This window comes from Aulonocara stuartgranti, assembly GCF_965226115.1.
Source record: "Aulonocara stuartgranti genome assembly, chromosome: 5".
In the NCBI taxonomy this organism is placed as follows: domain Eukaryota; kingdom Metazoa; phylum Chordata; class Actinopteri; order Cichliformes; family Cichlidae; genus Aulonocara; species Aulonocara stuartgranti.
In genome coordinates, this window is record NC_138943.1 from 21,425,281 (window position 1) to 21,441,868 (window position 16,588).

The 16,588-nt window shown below is 40.0% G+C and overlaps 1 protein-coding gene across 1 annotated transcript in view; it reads left to right on the top strand.

The window, feature by feature from the left end:
• The first annotated feature begins 989 nt into the window (after positions 1-989).
• LOC309706505 (guanine nucleotide-binding protein G(i) subunit alpha-2-like) overlaps positions 990-16,588 on the top strand; it is a 61,086-nt gene continuing 45,487 nt past the window's right edge. Inside the window, exon 1 of the mRNA XM_082533099.1 lies at positions 990-1,779. Within this exon, the coding sequence (XP_082389225.1) occupies positions 1,662-1,779 (118 nt within the window). The 5' untranslated portion in view covers positions 990-1,661. The remainder of the gene's footprint in view (positions 1,780-16,588) is intronic.

Genomic DNA, 16,588 nt, shown 5'->3' on the forward strand with positions numbered 1-16,588 from the left:
AATTAATTAATGTTACAATTTGCTAGTCATTATGACTTTTTTCAAGATAAAAAGAATGTCCACAAGGTGTCGCTATAGATCTGCAATAAATTGTCTAAAGCGCGAGGACACAGTGTATGGACATTTCAGTATAAATTATTTAGCTCGCACGGGGCATAAACTAACTCTCAGTTTTGATTTCATACGGTTTCTGGATCATTTGTTATGGTCAGAAGCTGCTGTTATTTTAAAAACAGCAAAGAGCAACCGTTCCCCCGCTTATTTGCATAAACCACACTGGATCACCGGTATGCAAAATACGGTAACAAAACATCTCATTTATCCTACTTTTTAGATTCCGAATATTCTGTGTGCACTTTTGTACAGACTCGTGCTTCTCATTTGTTCCTCCACACTTTAGATCAGTAAACACAATATAAGATTCGTTTAAGGTTATAACTGAGACAAATATTTTACAAAATATGAACATAATTTTAATTTTAAGGTTACTGACTCAACTGTGTTCAAGCCCAACATCAATAGTGTGTTTACTTAGTAATGAGTAACCTTATAAATATATGTATATTAATATTTTCCTAACCTTAACAACCTTAATGTGAAATTACTGTCATTTATTTGTTCTGCTCTCTGTAACTTACAATTTTGGGATATTAGCTCGAAATTTACCTCAAAAACAGGGCTGTGGTTGTCTGAGGCCTACCAACTGGATATGAGGCGAAAATAACTCGAATTTGATTTGGCAAAAATAAAACAACAAAAACAAAAAACAAGAAGAAAATGTTTGAGATAATGACCCCAAAATCATTTTATAATTAACACGAAGCTACAGCTCGTGTCTTTTCTTTTTTTACATAAAAATCGGCTGCCCACTCGGAGCAGTCCTAATTCAAAAAACTTGAAGACTGAACGCAGAAATTTCCGACAGTTCTTGAAGGTCACCGTTCTACAGCGTTTTACCTACATTTCCCATGAAGCACTGCGGCTTTACGTCTCTCCGCAGTTCGGGTGGGAGGTGACGGCGCTGTCTGCCTGTCGGTCGTAGGGGAACTTCACGGGTGTGGCGAACGTGGTAAATCTCTTCGCAGGGAAAGAATGCGGATCGGCAACTCGGATTAAAGCAATATATAAATATTTTTTTGTAGAAAAAATAGAAATATTCACAGACAAGTGTGGTATGCATCCGGTAGCGTAACTGGCAGCAGGAATCTGTGTGCTCGGTTTTCCACAGCTGGAATACTTTTTTTTTCTAACTTCGCGGTAATTTTTCGGGCGTTTAACCTGCTCTAATGAAATACCGTAGGGAGCAGCTAAAAGTCAACGAAAAAAGTTGCTAAGCCTTTTTTTTCAGGCAGCGTTACCCACGTTAAAAATCTCCCAAATGCGGACAAACTAAATAACAAACGTGCGTATCTTTGGGAAATTCATACGGTAGTTAGAAAACCGAGTTCATTTGGGAAATAATTTGTCTTTTTTAATGATTTTGGTCCCTTCTAGCGGATGAACAGTCTCCGTTACGTTTTTCGCCACTCATCAAAAAAGGGAACTCGCCTCGCTTAACTTCAGCCCTTGTTTTTAAGAAAAGGGGGTCAGCCGTTAGTTGTTTTTTTTCCCAGGTGTTATTTTCCCACTAAGCAGCAGACCTGAAGCGTGCACTGGGAACCATGGGTTGTACTGTGAGTCAGGAAGATAAGTTGGCGGCCGAGAGATCTAAAATGATAGATAAAAACCTGAGAGAAGATGGAGAGAAGGCGGCAAGAGAAGTGAAACTGCTCCTGCTCGGTGAGTACAATGTCACAACACTGACACTAGGTTGCAAAAGTGGCACAATGATGGTCACGGGTGAAATGCGCAGTGTCAAAGACATCTGACAGAAACGGGCAATTTGAGCGAGTTACATTTTAACCAGCGCTATTATTAGTCCCCGTTAAGTGTGGGCTCAGGGAAAACACCGGGGCTGTTTGGAATCCTGTGGGATTTTCTCGTATGTTAAAGAGAAAACGTGGCACAATTGCACGCGTCCAAGATCTTCCATCTGCCGATGTTGCTGGGTTGTCCTCGTCTGCTTTGCCCTCAGTGTCAGAGCTGCTTTGACACAAACATGAGGGCTTCAGTGAAAAACGCATGGGATAGTTTGGAGTAGAAACGGCACGCTTAAGCAAAGGTCCCTGCACAGCAAGGAGTTTCATAACGATTACCGTGAGATCATTTGAGGGACAACCAGAATAGGCAGTCACCCCCCCTCCCAAAAAAAAAAAAAAAAAAAAAGTTTGGAGGGGGTTGCTCGGGATCTGTTTTTTCTTCTTAGGAGTTTGGCGTTTGGATGAAATTGACTGCTCCCAGGACTGCTAGAGCATAAACTAACTTACAACTCTTTCCGTTGGGAATATTAGCAGATATCTGCTTATGATGGATTTTCTGGATACATTTGAATTGTCTCTAAATATTTAACTCATGGTTTGCTTACCACCTTTTACTCTAAAAGCATTTTTAGGTATCTACTTAAAAAAGTTTCCTAAAGCTTTATCAGATATGAAGTTCAGATACACAGGAACAAAGGCTAATGGGATTTCTCAATGGCTGCTGAATTAATCCATATAAATAAAAAGTTGAAACTCCAATTATTAAGTTAAGAATTGCATTTTTTTTTGTGTTTTTGTGTGTTTTTTTTATAAATTAGAGCAGTTCTTGGTGGCACCTTGCTGAGCATATGACCGTCTTAAAACTGATATAGGTCTGAAACAAAAAAAAGAAACTTCAGAATATTTTCTCCCAGAACTGAAACATATGTTTAAAGAAAATCGACAGCCAAGCAGAAATTTTCAGGTAAACATGTCCCGCGTGGAGCCACTAAGAAATATATAAAAACCAAACAAACATCACTTCTTGGCAGTGTTACATCTTTTTCCCCCTACAGTATAAATTTGCACCACTCTCACATATAATCCGTTTAACTTAGTAATTTTAGCTGTCATGTACTTTGTTGGTTGATCACAGAATTACAAATTTAATTTGACACCCTCTTTCTGGACAGAGCAGAAAATTCTGCTTGGTTTGATGGGAAACACATGCTATCTTTTTCTCTCCTGGGTCTTTGAAGAGACGGCTGGTTGTTGAGATGTGCCCCTGGTTAGAAGGCTAATTGCATACCCTGCTCTGTACTGGAGGTTTCATATCAGTAATTACTATCCGCTGCAGTGTGTGAGGGTTGAAAGGAATTACAGGAGAGGTCTGAAAATGAACTGAGGGTTGGTGAGTTTCTACGTAAAGAGCATGGGCGGCCAGTGTAGCAGTCTCATCACCTTTACCGCTGTCACATTCTGCCACGACATGGAGACTGCACTGCCTTCATTTCTTTGAAAAATGCACACTTTTTCAGTTTCAGGACAGTCAAGAGGGAGCTCTGCTTCACACGACTTTGATTAAAATACTTTGCACTCTCACAGATAACACAGATGCACATTATTTGTGGTAGGTATGGCATAGTTGGTCCTACATGAGAAACTTTTGAAATATTAAAACGACACAATATGAGGAAGAAAAAAACAGAAAAAAACCTTTCCTCTGACATGCTTCACCGCTCAGATCTCTGCTGCTCAGCAGCACAGCTCAGTCATAGGGCAAAATGTCAGCATTAATATCCATACCAACTCTATGAATGAATCGCATAACATTTAGTAATTAACCTACATACGGGGACAGGCCCAAATCTCATTGTAATTCCTATTTGGATCAATTAAAACGTCCCTTTTTTGTTTACATTAATTCAATTGGTGTAACAATGTTGCATCCTATAAACAGTTGACTGAAAAGTGGTACAAGCAAACAAACAGAAAACTCATATTACACCAAACAGACTGCCACTTAAACCGTGGGTCTTCCGCTCATTTGATATTTGAACGTGTCACAACATGCTTTGGCTTTCACATGCATAAAAACCTGAAATGTGTTGTGGGGAATGTATTTCCGCCTAAAAAAGTCAAAGTTACATTCCAGCTATTTAAAGTGGTTTATAGTTGTACGTCAGCAGTTCATTCAAGACTAAACAATGCTCATCTTGATAACAATTTCGCACCCTTAATAGTCACTACTTCCACTCTCCTTTTCTGCCTGTTGTGCAGGTAGACTTGAGTTGGTGACAGGTTCAGTTTAATGGATTAGTCTTTCATTGAGCATGTAGTCCTTTGACTGAAAAAATGATTTGTGACAGAGGTGTCTTATCACAAATCCAGGTAATCTTTTTTTTTTTTTTTAAAGCTGTCGGCTGTTTATACACATAAAGTCTGTGCCCTTGATGGCATGCGGGTAAGCTGTCGGTCTACTAAACGGAGCAAACTGTAGACCGTCTAAGATGAGTGGTGGGGGTTTGGGTTCAAAGACGCCTCGGTTTTAGTTGCAGGCAGGGGCGGATATGACTGATCTCCTGTTATGTCAACTTTGATCATTTCCTCCTTTCAACAAATGAAACAAATTAGTCAAAGAAAAAAATCCATTCAACCCATTGGTTTGCTTGGTTTGTAGTTAGCGGCCCAAAGTATGCCAAGAAAATATCTCCTACTCCATTACACCACCACCCCCATCCTGAACTATACAAGGCAGAATGGATCCATGCTTTCATGCTGTTAATGCCAAATTCTGACTCTACCATCTCAGTTAGACTTTTTTTTTAAATCCTCTATTGTCCATTTTTGGTGAGCTCATGTGAGTTAAAAGTAAACTGTAGCATCAGTTTAGTTTAATTTGCTGTGTGTGGTCTTCTGCTGCTTTAGCCCATCCGCTTCAAGGTTCGACGTGGTGCGAGTTCAGAGGTGCTCGTCTGCATGCTTTAGTTGTAAGGAGGGTTTGTCTGAGTTATTGTGGCTGTCCTATCAGCTGGAAGCAGCCTGGTCATTTTTCTCTGACCTCTGGCATAAACGAGGATTTTTTTTTTAATTGGATATTTTCCCTTTCTCAGACAATTCTTTGTAGACCCTAAACTTTTCCTGTGTTGGAAAATCCCAGCAGATCAGGAGTTTCTGATATGCTCAGATCAGCCTGTTTGGCACGAACAGCCATGCTATGTTCAAAGTCACTTAAATCACCTTTCTTTACCGTTTTGATGCTTTGTTTGAACCTCAGCAGATCATTTTGACAACGTTCGCATGCCTAAATGCACTGGCCATCATTATGAATGACAAATTCTTTAAGCTAGACACACACATGATATGAAACCAGTCATTTTCTGTTCCTCTTTTACAGCTACCCTTTTCAGCAACATGCACAGATTAATTAGCAGTCATCCTCATGCACATTGAAGTCTTTATCATGGAGTTGGACTTTAAGTAAGCATTCAAGCATTGTTTGGATTTTGTAGATTTGTTTGATTAGAAGTTATTGCAATATTTTTATGTGTTTTACTACCCTTGAGCCCCAACTTGTTGCACCCGTTACCCAGTACTTGTGAGTAACGGTTGCTCATTCATTTATTAGTTAATTAAAAAAATACATTTTTAATGTCATTACAATGAAAAGACAGAGGCAAACCTGCGGGGATGAAGATTTCTTCCCACTGAGCTTCATTAGATTGTCCCCGCTAGCACATATCTTCAGAGGCAGTTTCCAACTATAGGTTCCTGGAGGAAAACGGTTACTTTATCAAAGAGTTTAAGAGAAATGAATGTAGCTCTCTCAAAGTGTGGCACTGCAAAGTATCGATCACAGAGTGAGGCTACAATTTGTGAAAACTGCAATCTAAGCAGATCCAGACTGGGAAACCTGAGCTATTGCAGTTGTGATAGTAGAGAGCAGGAGTGTACATCTGAACTGATTATGTGTTTTCCAGTTGGTGTTCAGTGTGTTTGACTGCTCTGCAAAAACACTGCTAACGTGCTTCTTATTATTGCACAACGTGTAATACTCAATTTGTTTCATTTGCTCTTCACCTTGCTCTCTTCTCACCACATTACAAATAAGCGAATTATAGAAACACACACACAAAAAGGCGAGGGGGCAATTTAGCAGTAACTCTCCAAATTTAACAGAATTTTCCAAAACCCTGCATTTATTTTTAATGGTGTGCACCCGATCCTGTGCTCAAATGAAGACTTAATTTTTATGAACACGTATTGCAAAGGTGAGTCTTCAACAGGATCACCTATTTACTGTACACGTGCCCAATGACTGCACAAGGTGACACGTTCTGCAGTTGGTCAGTTCAATGTGGTCCACACTGAGACAGAGTGCCTCCCTCTTATTAAAGTCGATGGCAAAGCTTTAGTGGATGTGTCGTGTAATCACAGTTGGCTCATTACAGAGACCCGGGTTTCTCTGGAGAAAACAAGTCAGACTGACTCGTTTTACAGGAATGAACGTCCGTTTACTGAACTTCAACTTCTTGGAGACATATTGGCAGAAATGTGCCTGTTCTGTGAAATGTATCAAGTGAGCTGCTGCCCTGTGTTTTTGGGTGACTTGACCTTGTTTACTCAACAGTCTGCACCACAGTGCTGTCCAATTAACTGTATGACGCACTGGATGGCAGATCTGTGAATTGGTATGTGAAAGGGTTGAATATCCTGCAATTACAGGGAGAGCTCTGAAGATAAAGCCTGTTCCTGCAGACTGCATGTCTCAGTACAGGTCCACTGGGACTTGGCTTCACTATCCTCTTTGCTCTGGAAATACTGATAGCTTGGAAAATCTTCTACCATCGTCTTCTGAGTGTCTATCCATAGCTCATATCTTTGCTTGATTGTTACACACTTCCCGCTGTTTCTTAAAATACTACATTAGCAAAGAGCTGAAAGCAGCATGTCGACATTTTCTGTGTGAGTGTGTGTGAATAGTAGCTGTTTTAAAATGCATCCTTCAGGTTGTTGCAGCTTAGTTCTAGATATCACAGGGTGTGAAAGACGCCAAACCAGATCACAAGCCTCATTTGTGTGCATGCACATTAGCTTAGATAAAAGAGTAAGGAGGAAGTGGCTACTGCACAGCACAGACAGTCCGGCACAGACACAGGAATTTAGCATTTTGAAACAGTTCCTGCCGGAAACAGAAAGATGCAAAATAAGATGAATGAATGATTGTTTTTAAAGGATTGGGTAAATTGCAAATACAATGAAATGAAATCCAATTTAATCTCAAGGGAATCCATTCATGTTTATTCAGATTTGTCTTGTTATATGTATAGTGTCTTTGATCTTATCCTCTGACGCTTAAGTTGTAGACCCTGTACAGTAGAGAAGGTAAGCATTCAACCTTCAGGTGTTGAACCATGAGTTCATTTGTTTTCCCAGAATTTATGTAATTACCATCCATGATCGTGTGGTTGGTATTTGTTTTTCCTTTGTGAGTCTGTGTGCGTTTCATCATGGCATGTCCTTGAGACACCTGTTGTAGGGGGAACTACTACAAAGGCAGTTTTGACTACTTTGACGCATGTTTATATGGTTGTCTGTGGATTGATTTGGTCAAAATTGTGCAACATTTCGTCAAAATTAAGATGTTTTGAACGTCCCATTATGGCGCTGTCTTTTCTTTCTGGGGTGGCGTTGCTCTGGTATTTATTGATAGAATGATGAACTCTGTGTACAGAGAAATTATGATTGAAACCATAAAAATAGTAGGTTTGACTGACGACAAGGCAATGGAGAGCTAGGGGTCGGGACTTTCTTGGGCTGATCATGTCATTAAGCACACACACAGTAAATTGCTATCCCCTCCCTTCCCCACCACAATCCATTTCCTTTTTCTTTCCATTGTAGGAAGTGATCTCACTTCATTTCCCCTCCATTCTCATTGGGTCATCCTGTCATTTTTCTGCTCTGGTTGTTCTCGTCCTCCTGAGTTCCAGGGGGAGCATGCACCATCAGCTTTGAGCCTATTTAAACTGGAACAGCTTAAGTACACTTGAAAAGCCAAATGTGGGAAAAAAAGGGAGACGGGGGCACTTGGATGATTGGTGAGATTGGGATAAAATTAGGTTGAATTAAATGTAGGATAAAATCATTGTAGAAAAACTTGTGGGATTATGAGTGGGGATCTAAGCTGAGAGAGTGGGTCCATAGTTCAGGTCAAACTTGGTATGCGCATCATGGCTTCTACATTCTCCTGTAAATGTCCCCACTGTGCTTGTTCACAGCGCAGCCTCAGTTTGATCCGCTTTGTCTTATCTTTTAGTACCTTGTGTTTTCAAGGTGGTAGCATGCAGAAAAACCTTCAGGAGTGGACAAATAGAGACAGCGTCTAGATGATAAGAAGGTTAGCTACATCTGAAATTTAATCTTGCAAAATGTCACAAACAAATGAAATGACTGTATCTCTGTTTTTTGTAACTAGTGACAGTGTGCTTCTGTGATGTGAAAGGATAGTGTAGTGACATTGTCAGGAAGCAGACTTTAGAAGAATGGAGGTGTCTCTCTCCCAGGAGTGCATGTTGGAACTATTTTCCTTTTGTGTTTCACACTGTACTCCATCCTCGCTTCTTTAAAGTCTTTCAGTATCTGGTAAAAGTTTGTCTACGATGTCATTTGATCTCTCACTCTACAGGCTTTAAGATGATGCTGACCTCTGTTTGGTGGTGTTGGTTCATTAGAGCTGTATGCTGTGGGGAAAATGCAACAAGTGAGGTGACTAACATAACTTATGCTGCAGGGCTTTATATGATATGAACATGATAGATGGTGGGTTTAGTTTACATGTTACAGTGGGCGAGGGCACGTTTTTTTTTTTCTCCCACAGAGGATTCAGGGTACTAATATTATGACAGCTGCACTCTAAATGTGCAGTTTCTATGGTGCAGTATTATTGTATCTGCTAACCTCTCCACTATCTGGCAGATGGACAAATAAAATAACTACATGTGTATTATCCACATAATTTCTCCCCATTAAAACCACAGTAAAAGGTAATTAATTTTCCTGCCATGTAGACAGCTATTTTTGCTGTCAAGTCCTGTGTAACAATAATACTGTTTTACACAGTTCTGTCCTCTAAAAGATTCCTTGAAAATCTACCAAACTGAGGTCAACAGCAGTAGAGTTTCATTAGAGCACCAAACTGAAACAGTTCATGTTGCTACACTCATGTGGTTTGGCTTTGTGAAAAAGAACAGTTAATTATTAACATAAAAAATGATAGTCATGGTTGCTGAGTTGCTTAAGTCCCATCTTATCCTTTTTAAAAAAAAAAAAAATCTGAACACATGCTGAAGTTGTGCATTGCTGCTAACCTTGCTGCAGCTGAAACCTCTACTGCATTCTCCTCCCCCTTATCAGACGACCTGAATGGCTTTTTTATTGCTATACTGACCTCACAAATATTAATATTGCCATAGGATACATGTTGGTTCTGCAAAATAAATTTCCCCTGGAAATGTAGACTGGAGTGTCTAATAAAATTAAGGATTTCTTCTTGGAAAATTACTTAGTAACTCAAAAAAAAAAAAAGCAGTGGAGCACACTGAAGAAGAATTTTAGGCAATCTCATCCCTTTGAGTTCAAAATGGCATTACTGTTTTATTCCTCCCATATTCTTGAAGAGTTTTCATGAAAACCATTCAGAATATTCCTATTCTGCTTATTAAATAAGTAAATAATCTATTTTTTTTTATATAAATCTAAGTCAGTACCCCGAATTACCTCAACCCCCCCCCCCCCACCAAGTGGTGATGCTCCCTCCTTCATGGTTGCTAACTGTGCAGATGCAATTGATGTCATTTCCTGTTTCAGTACCAAACCCCCCATCCCCCATCTCTCACTTCCTCTTTTAGCTGACTGCATGTAAAAGAGAACTAGATGCGAGCCTTTTGTTTGACGGGTTTGAGGAAACCAGCACTCCCATCCTGTGTCAGTTGCTTGGTTTATGTTGGCAAAGTGCAGGCACGGCAGTGTGTCGCAAAGAGTTAAACAAGTATATGTGACGAGCTTTTTAACAAGTTTTATGAAGCATTTCTGTTTCTTATTTAAAACTGTATGCTTAAGGAAAATAAAAGAAGAAAGAGTGCAGACACTAACAAAAAAAGAGACTGACATATGACTTGCATACCCCTTAATTGGCCAGTAGCATAGTGTGTGTGTGCATAGTTGAACTGTAGTTGTTGATAAGTGTTTGTGATACTAGACGACTGCTATAAATGATCTTTTTCACATAATAGTCAGATTTGACTGAATACACCCCTCAAGCTAAAAAAGGTTTTTGGAAAGAATGTGTATGAGCAATAAAGTGTGTTTGTACTTTGTGTGTTGTTTTGTTTTCCACCCCATAAACATTCACTCTTAAAGCAGCAGGGCACAATTAAGACCCCTGGGATTTTTTTATAAAGAAAAATCCCTGGCAGCATAAGCTGGGTTTTGCCACTTGTTAGTTGTGTATGTTTGTGTGAGTGTGTGTTATTGAGAGCTTTCGTGTGGTGTATAATTTGGCAGGAGGAAAGCAGTGTGACATTCCCTCAAACATGACATCTGAACTTGTGTTCAGTTTCATATCAGCTCCAAAAAAACAAAAAACCTTCCTGTGAAGGAAATGTGTTTAGTAGGAAGTGCTTATTAAATTATGTATAATTAACGGCAACAATAGAAGTGTTTTCTAGTTGATTTCATAACCTTTTAGACTATACTCTCAGTAGCTGTGACACGTTGTCTGGATGATGACATGGTGATTTATTGGTTTTTGCATGTAAAAGCATGAAGCTGTGTCCCCTCCTCTGTCCACTTTGCATGTAGAGGCATTACATAAATAGAACGTCTGCTATTAAAAGCGGGTGGTGTAAAAAGTTTTTCGTAAAACATTTAGCAAAGTAAGATAGGTGTCAAGCTATGTGGTAACACATATAACATTTATATAACTGCAGCTTAGTGTCAGAGTACTGATTTATTTAGGGGCTGTAACTGTAATAAGGGGGAGGTATCTCACTTGTATGAGAGAGAGATCACTATCATGTTTTGAAAGGCAGTCTGTCAGCTTTAATTCAAGTTGTTTCACAAAAACAACTTATTGTGCTTAGTTCCCAATGTAATACCAAAAGTAATTGGCAGATTAGGTCTGTTCCTTCTGCACTTGGTAACTGTTCAGTGGAACTCTTAATATGAGAGGTGAGAGTACAAGTGAAGGAGGCCATCATCAGCTTGCAAAAACCAAATTAAACACGTCAGAGACAGCAAAAACTTTAGGCCCAATCCACACCCTGGTACATGCTTAAAAATAATGTATCGGCCAGGTCAGCAACCCCAAACATCCTGAATGATTGCAGAAGACAATTAAAGTGGATGATGAGAGAATTATTTCTGTTAAGAAAAAGCCCTTTACAACATCTAATCAAGTCAAGAACACTCTGAGGGATGAAGGTGTATCATTGTTAAAGTCTACAATCAAGAGATGCCTTTATGAATGGAAATGCAGAGGGTTTACAACTGGTTGCACTTGGGAACAGGAAGCCCAGATTACACTTTGCCAAGGAAAAAACAACCGAAAGAACAAAAAACATCTAAAAGAGTCTGCACAGTTTGGGGGGGGGCAAAAACGTAATGCGAACATAAGAAGCCACGATTAACTTCTACCAGCTCATCTGTCAAACATGTGGGGGCAATGTTATGGTAGAGGGATGTATGGCTGCCAGTGGAACCAGGTCACCAGTGTTTATTGATGCTGTGACTGCTGATAAAAGTTGCAGGATGAATTTTTAAGTGAACAGAGCTATACCATCTGCTCAGATTCAACCAAATGCTGCAAAACTGATTAGAAAGTGTTTCACAGTGCAAATTGGTAATAACTCAAAGCATACAACTCAGGAGTTTTTCAAGGTAAAGGAAAAAACCTATGACATTAGCCAAATTCTTATCCTTAGAATGCTGGAAGTATAAAGTAGATATTAGGTTATTGTTACTATAAATCCTAACCTAGCCTAAAACTGACACCCTAGCCACTTTCTACTCAAATAACTGTGACTGCAACAACTACACCAATGGCTCATGCTCACTTGTCAAATATCATTGAGCTGAAGGTTAGGAAAACAAATAAGTGGAGCACGTGATGGTTTATTTACGTTATTCCAAATTCCTTCCCTGAGACACAGTTGTTTAAGTGTTACTTAATGTTGGTGTAATTCAGGGGTCGGCAACCTTTCTGATGACGAGTGCCATTTAAAATTTCCTCAGAAGTCAGTGTGCCACATGATTGCATTATCAATAAATTTAATAATGCTCTATATGAACAGTTACACACTATATAGAACCACTTTATAGAATTACATTTGTTCGCAGATGTTGGCGGCTATCAGCGAGTAGTTATCAGCTATTTTGAAACCAAAAAAAGACACTTTTTATCCATAACAAGAACTTCATAACAGCAAATGAACTGTACAACAGAAAATGCAAATGCTATTTATGGTCTCCTCACAACAATGATAAGAAAAATGAACTGGGCCAATATATCATGTTTGTTAATACAGAGACACACATGTTAATGTGATCTCTGTTCTCCCACTCAGAGACATCTCCGAGTGTCCAGCATTCAGACAGCTACCTGAGGACTCATGTGAGAGAGAATCTGCTCACACAGATATGTAGAGCCAAATACTGTCAATAAGGCCTCTGCAATGTTCTGAAGACAGTTAAACTTGTCAGGTAGTGATGTCCAGCAGGTGAAAATGCAAACTCCATGAACACGCACAGCTATGGATTCCAGCTGCTTCGATGTTGCATTAACTGGTGTTACCTCAGCCAGTTAATGCGAGACAGATCTAGCTGCTCATTAAAGATTTCTGGTTTGATCAGAAAAGAAAACATTGGTCCAAACACCTGAAAGTCCCCAAAACGCATTGTGAATTGTCTTGAGTCTACGGATGTATCCGTGTCTTTCCGTGGTGCTGATGCTACGCTGAGCAGAAAGCTCCTGAAGCTTTTGAAGTGTCAGAATGTGGAAAGCTAACAACGTCCCTCTCACCAGTAGGCCAAGTTATTTTTAGCCAATTACAAGTTGAATCTGGTAGTTGGGGTTGTTAGCTAAGATACCGTCATTAAGAAGCGGCACAACTAATGTGTCTATGCGAGCTGATTTGTGATGTGCACCGCTGGTGCGGCCATTTATTTTTTGATGCACCTTCTCAGATTAATTCACTGCGTGTCGTGCCCAGGGCTGGACTGGGACAAAAAAACAGCCCGGGCATTTTGACTAGAGACCGGCCCACCAGGTATTAAAGCCATAAAGCCTTTGAATGAAACAAACGCTGTTGTGACAGTGATGTACAGTCTTGTTGGTATATGTATGATTTCTATACATTTTACGTCAGATAAAAACTTTGGTTGTAAGCTTCAGATAATTATTTAATAAAAGCTAGATATTTTAAATGAGAATAAGAAAGTATGTCTTTGTGCCCCCCTCTCCCTGTTAATACCCTACCTGGCCCCCTGGCAAAACTTTGCTAGACCCGCCCCTGCACAGTTACCAGCTTTCAGCTACTTAGAAAAGGATCCTGGTGTTATTTGTCTCTCAGAAACAGTTCATAACTTCCCTTCAACTCATCCATGTCACCTAAAAGGTAAACCTGTTTCTCCATCACCTGTTCAGCTCTGATGATTCAGTAAGGACATCTCCTGGTTTCATCTTCATGTTTCCCTCTCACCAGATAACCAAACTGACATCATGACCAGCAGCTTTACAGCTGTGGTTCCAGCAAACATCAGCTGATACTAGAAATTAATATTAAATAAATTCTAACAACAGCTGATCAAGCTTAAACGTGCTGCTGTTATTTAACGCGACCTCCGCTGGTTTCCTCTTTCTGGCGCAAAGTGGGAGATAAACAAACAAGAGAGAAAAGCCGATCAGCTGATCATTGATCAGTTTAATGATTGAAGTAGAAACAGGAGAGGGAGGGGAGAGAATGAGAGAAGAGACAGCTTTGCAGCGTAACGACAGAATAACTCCAGGTTTGTGTCTTTTTCCATTTCAGCTGAAGTCCGGGACAAACTGTGTTCCTTTTCAGCTCAACACGAAACGCACAATATTTTCTCTGAATACGAGACGATTCTGTTTTTACAGGACGGTTGGCAACTCTACTAAGCTTATGAATAAAATAAAGTTCAACATCAGTAACTTCAAAGCACCCACCCCATTCCATCGTGCTAGCTAGCACGCAGTACGAGTTATTGTAACTGACTGTAAAAAGTCAGCACAACGAAAATAAAATCCACCTAAACTTGGTTCATATCTGACCCACATAGACTGCAGGTCATAACTTCTTACCTGAAGTTCAGTTCACCTGACACTCGGACCGGCGGCCGCCTCGGGTCTCTCCTCTTACCTCCCCTTTGTCTCATCCACCTGCTGGCCTCCACCACTTGCTGATGTTACTGAATCTGTGGAAGCTCCGCCATAGCCACCACCAAACAACTGAGTTATTTTTACACACCGACCAGCATCTGGCCAATCCACCACCTTTCATTGTTTATACCGTTACAAAAAAAAAAATCATCGGCCCACCGAGCAAATGCCCGGTGTGCCCGATGGCCAGTCCAGCTATGGTCGTGCCATCAGTTAACCCTTCGGCACGCGTGCCCAGGGTTGCCGACCCCTGGTGTAATTGGAGTAACTTTTCTCTAACAGAAAAAGAAAATAATAACAGCCAAAAAGTTGTCAGTGGACATAGAACTAATGTTGTCGCCTAAATATTGACAGAGAAAAGGTGCCGGATGATGAAATCATGCTTTTTCTAGTGACCTACTTTTCCTAGCTGACAAATAAAAACAAGAGCTGACTAAATGGGAACACATGCAATAACTCTTAAGTTAGGTATGGCCTGTCCATAAAAAGCACAGCTATCCATTTTTATGACTCTTTAGGTTAATTCTTAACCTTTGAACCTTTTCGGGGATGACTTGTTATCTGTTGTCAGGTACCGGGTTATAAATAATCATCCAGTGAGTGGATACAGGAGGAGCTGATCTAATATCTTATATCTGACTTTAAAAGTAACTGATTTTAGTTATCTTTGTGAAATCATCCTGTGCATGTCTGGATACTTAGTTGTAAGGTCTCACATGCTATTGTGTGTAAAAGACTTTAGAGGCAGTGGCATTTCACTTTTTGCAGGATTTATTTATTTCCAGGATTATTCTGCATGCATTTAGCTGTGTGGATTTTCTGTACTGTTTCTATCTCTGTGAGTTATCTTACTTGTGTTTCTGCCCTTGCCATCTTTTCAGACCACCACTTGCCTGTAGCAATAATTGAACCCATATACCTTTTTAAGTCATTGGAGAGACTTGCTTCTTATGCCTGAATGCAGCTTAATGATCGGCTTAGTCTTGTTTGTTTAAAGCCGTAGCTTTAGCTCTTTATTGGACTGTATTAGCTCTTTATTTCGATGGCACCATTCCTTGGCTAATAAAATGTTTTTGTGTGTTTATAGTTGGTGCTTTAACAGAAAGTTATTATAGGCTCTTGTAGTGTTGACCTAAACAAAACGATCTGAACAATGTCTTGGTGAGGCACAGCTACAGGTAAAAAGTTGTTGTTTTTTTTATTATCTGTAGCTGATCATTGCGCAGAGCCTCTTGGGAAGGCTGAACATTGTCTGTCAACGATGTGCCTGCAGCAGTCCTGCAGCCCCTTTTCCACTTAACTACTGCAAGCTGTAGTATTAAATCTCTACTTCTTAAGTGTTCATGTGAGTTGAAGTGAAGCAGGCTGAGTACTCTATATTAGAGAATAGTTACGACTATAGTGTAGGCTGCTTTTGGAGGATTGTGTGACTTGAATAAAAAAAGGAGAGAGATGGACACAATGAGTAACAGCCCATTGACACATAATGATTCAAAATGCCAGGCATAAAGGTTTAGGTGTAATTATACATATAGTTATGAACTCTGGGTACATCAAACCAATGTCCAGCCAGAGTAGACTGTATGTTATGCCTTTTACAGAACAACTCCAGAACTACAGAGACATGGAGGCACCATACTGCTACCTCGTTTGTATCTGTTTGTCCAAATCCACAGTAAGACTTCAAATTCAAATTCAAATTCAAATTTTATTTGTCACACACACACAACCATACACAGTATGACATGGGGGTGAAATGCTTGTAGCTGTACAATGCCCGACCATTAAATGACAGAAGAAAAGTTTTACAATATTTACAATTTACTACAAAAATTTACAAATTAACTTAGGAATTTACAGTAAAGAATGTGCAAATAGCAGAAGAGATTATAAAGATAAGGATTATAAATTATAGGAATTATAGGATTATAGGAAATGTGTGGTGGTGCGTGTGGTGACGTGTGTGAGAATCCAGTCTTATAGTGACGTGTTTGGGAGAGTCCAGTCCTACACCTGGTTCAGGGCCCGAATAGCCTGGGGGAAGAAGCTCCTCATTCTCTCTGTTTTGGCCTTAAGGGAGCGGAAGCGCTTCCCAGACCTCAACAGTGAGAAGAGTCCATTGTTGGGATGGGAGAGGTCCATCATAATCTTCCTAGCTTTGGACTTGCACCGCTTGGTGTAGATGGACAGCAGGTCAGGGAGCTCTGATTGAATGATGCGTTCTGCCGAGCGCACCACCCTTTGCAGATCTCGTCTGTCCTGCTTGGTGCTGTTCCCAAACCAGGTGCAG